Below are 3,086 nucleotides of genomic sequence, written 5' to 3' on the forward strand. Positions count from 1 at the left end.
AGAGGAACTTGAATCAGAATGGGATGGATCTGATTCAAAATCTGAATCTGATTCAGAATCTGAGGAATAACTGTCACTGCTACTACTATCACTATCTGATGTTGAGTATCTCTTCTTCCTTCTCTTAGTATCTTTTGAAGTTTTTTTCCTTCTACCCCTTGATCTTTTGGCAGAACCATCATCAGGAGATACAGATTTCCCTGATTTTCTCTTTTTCCCTAACATGAAAAAATATAAATATATAAACATTACAAAAAATTTATGAGTTGCAGCATATAGAAACAACCACGTTATAACATCTTCATCAATGTTTATTTTTTAACAAGTACCTTTGTCCTTCTCAACAGCATGCTGGACTTTTGTCTCTGAAACTTCACCACAATCAATAATTTTGACGGGCTGAACAGGTTTCCCATCAGAAGATCCCACCAGCTCAATTTTCTTCAGGATGTCCATTCCCATGACAACTTTCCCAAAAACAACGTGTTTACTATATGGTGTGAAGGTATTATTATTTAAAACCGCAGCATTTGACAAGGAAAATTAGAAACTATAACTTTTCAGAGCAAAATGAAAACATAAAAGAAGGCCACATAAAACAACAACAGTAGCAACAGAACTGGAAAACAGGCTTCTGTGCAAAATTCTAGGCAGATCAACAAGTAATCCAGATTTGGTGCACAAATAAGAACATATCAAACTTAAACAAAAAATATGGAAAGCTTCCATACCCATCAAGATGTGGTTGGCGCTTAAAGGTAATAAAGAACTGAGACCCATTTGTGTTAGCTCCACTATTAGCCATGGAAAGAACACCAGGTCCATCATGTGATAGTTTGAAATTTTCATCTGCAACAAAGAAGTATTTGCATGTAAAGAATATTAATAGATCATTAAACCAATCGACAATAAGTGATATTTCCTTTCAAATTTTGAATATTCATAAACTTCCTCTCAGATAGTAAATTTACCTGCAAATTTTCCTCCATATATACTTTCCCCACCAGTGCCTGTCATCAGTCAATGGTTGCTTTTAGAAATCTTGGTAAAGGATAAAGAAGTCAAAAAGCTGTCTACAAGATCCAATGAGAGGGGCAAACCATAAAAATAAAAAGCATACCATTGCCCCTTGAAAAATCACCACCCTGTCAAGAAAAAACGGGTGAATTATCCGATATTGAAATGAGAAAATAACGGAACACTCATGTGCACACCAAAAATGATGCAAAGGCCAAAGGCAATGTCAATGCTGTCACCTCACAGCCACAAAATTAACTCATAAACTATACAACTCCAAGATGACAAGTTATCTACTCAAGTACTCCATAATTAGCTTATAACAATCATGAACAGAATAACCATGAAGGGCAACTTACTTGAGCCATAAAACCTTTAATTATTCGATGAAAACTTGTCCCTTTATAATGCAAAGGTTTCGCAGTGGATGCCCCAATGCCCTTCTCCCCTACAAACAGAAGACAGAACATCTACAATAATAGCCTGAAAGATACATGTTAAATTTTTTTCCCCTTTTCAGAAAGGGTTACCTTATAAATCCATTTAGTAGAAGTTAAGATCATGCATCATTCAACTAATAAAAGATTGCAAAATTATAACAATGCCTAGTCCATATTCATACAAACATTTTAAATTCTGGACCTTTACCATAAGTGTCTACCTAACCACTGAACCAAAACTCCTTGGTCAACAACAAGAAGCTCGACGGTTTAACATTAGAAAATTCTCATACGAATTATGTTTTCTCCAAGCAGGACCAAACAAATAAAGAACAGATAGAATTGTAAAAGGATATGTATTTGAATAATATAAAGATACCTGTACAGAGTGCCCGAAAATTCTCAGCTGTCTTGGGAACAACACCAGCAAAAAGCTGCACAATTTTAAGAGCATAAACCTCATACAAGCCCATGATGCCAAGTATTTCAACTATATATAAATATCAGACAGAATGCAAACAAGAAAATTTTCTGTTTCAACTCAATAGTCAATACCTGTATTACAATTCTTTCCACAGGGTCCCCACCAATTGAGACATCAAAAAACACCCGAGGATCCTTTTCCAAACCCATCACCATGCTAAAAGTACAAGTCCGGATCACGTTAGAGTAAGACAACAATCACAACTCAGAAGAAACGTTCCAAAGAGGTGTGTCACAACTCACAAAAGTCACTCCCTGCTCATGTTGTTCTGTTGAAAAGAAACAAGGTGCTATTGTTACGCATCAAAGACAAACAACTCTCAAATATCAAATTAGAAATTATGGTCGGAGGAAATAACTCGAGCCTATTCAACAAGTGCACAACCAGCGTCCCTACCCCAAAACATCAATTTCTTTTCTTTCTTAAGAATCGTCGTTACATATGATCGAACAATGATACAGTCAGTGATAAATGGTGCTAGCAAATCTTCTAAAAAAATTTCAGCAAAAACGCAACAAATCCTGAGGCTTAAACCCTAAACCCTAACATGAAATGTCCATTCAATGTGCGGTGAAAGTAAAGTTCTTCAATAACCATTAAATCATACAAAAGGTAGCGGAATGCAGGTAGCAATGCGATCAAAAAAAAAAACCTAGATCGAAGCATTAATTGGAAAGAGCATTTAGAATCTCAAGTATCCAAAGAGATAGCTCTGTGTTCTAGAAAAGTGAGCTTCATATTCCTGCTTCAATGAGTTAGGGCATGCACAGAGAAAGAGAAAGAGAGAGGAGAGCTAACCAGCGTGAAGGAATCAGGAATGGAGACAAGTACAGTCTCTGCTCAGTAGCACAAGAAAAGGAGATTCTCTCTTTCGCATTTGAGCTGAGCTGCTTTCACTGTAAATTAGGGACAAACTTCGAAGAAGAAACCACAAACTACAAAGCAACATGCTCCATGTATTGTCGAAATGGAACCCAAACTAAAGGCCCAAAATAAATGGAACCTTGGCCCAAACTAAACAAATCCAGGCCCAGTTAATGTGTGACAATAAAACAGAACGGGTCCAGTTAAAAAAAATGGTAAACGTTTGTGACAAATGATTTCGCACTATCGAATCACTAACCAAGGGCTCTTAGCCCCGTTGT

At 36.5% G+C, this 3,086-nt stretch overlaps 1 protein-coding gene across 1 annotated transcript in view; it reads right to left on the bottom strand.

Annotated features, from left to right (window-relative positions):
* LOC107645220 (peptidyl-prolyl cis-trans isomerase CYP63) overlaps positions 1-2,809 on the bottom strand; it is a gene marked incomplete at its 5' end in the record, with an annotated part of 5,206 nt that extends 2,397 nt beyond the window's left edge. The window contains 9 exon segments of the mRNA XM_016349197.2: positions 1-218; positions 330-490; positions 732-849; positions 972-1,010; positions 1,121-1,145; positions 1,377-1,465; positions 1,837-1,891; positions 2,013-2,209; positions 2,740-2,809. Coding sequence (XP_016204683.1) covers positions 1-218; positions 330-490; positions 732-849; positions 972-1,010; positions 1,121-1,145; positions 1,377-1,465; positions 1,837-1,891; positions 2,013-2,096 — 789 coding nt within the window.

Source organism: Arachis ipaensis, chromosome B06 (assembly GCF_000816755.2).
Source record: "Arachis ipaensis cultivar K30076 chromosome B06, Araip1.1, whole genome shotgun sequence".
NCBI lineage: Eukaryota > Viridiplantae > Streptophyta > Magnoliopsida > Fabales > Fabaceae > Arachis > Arachis ipaensis.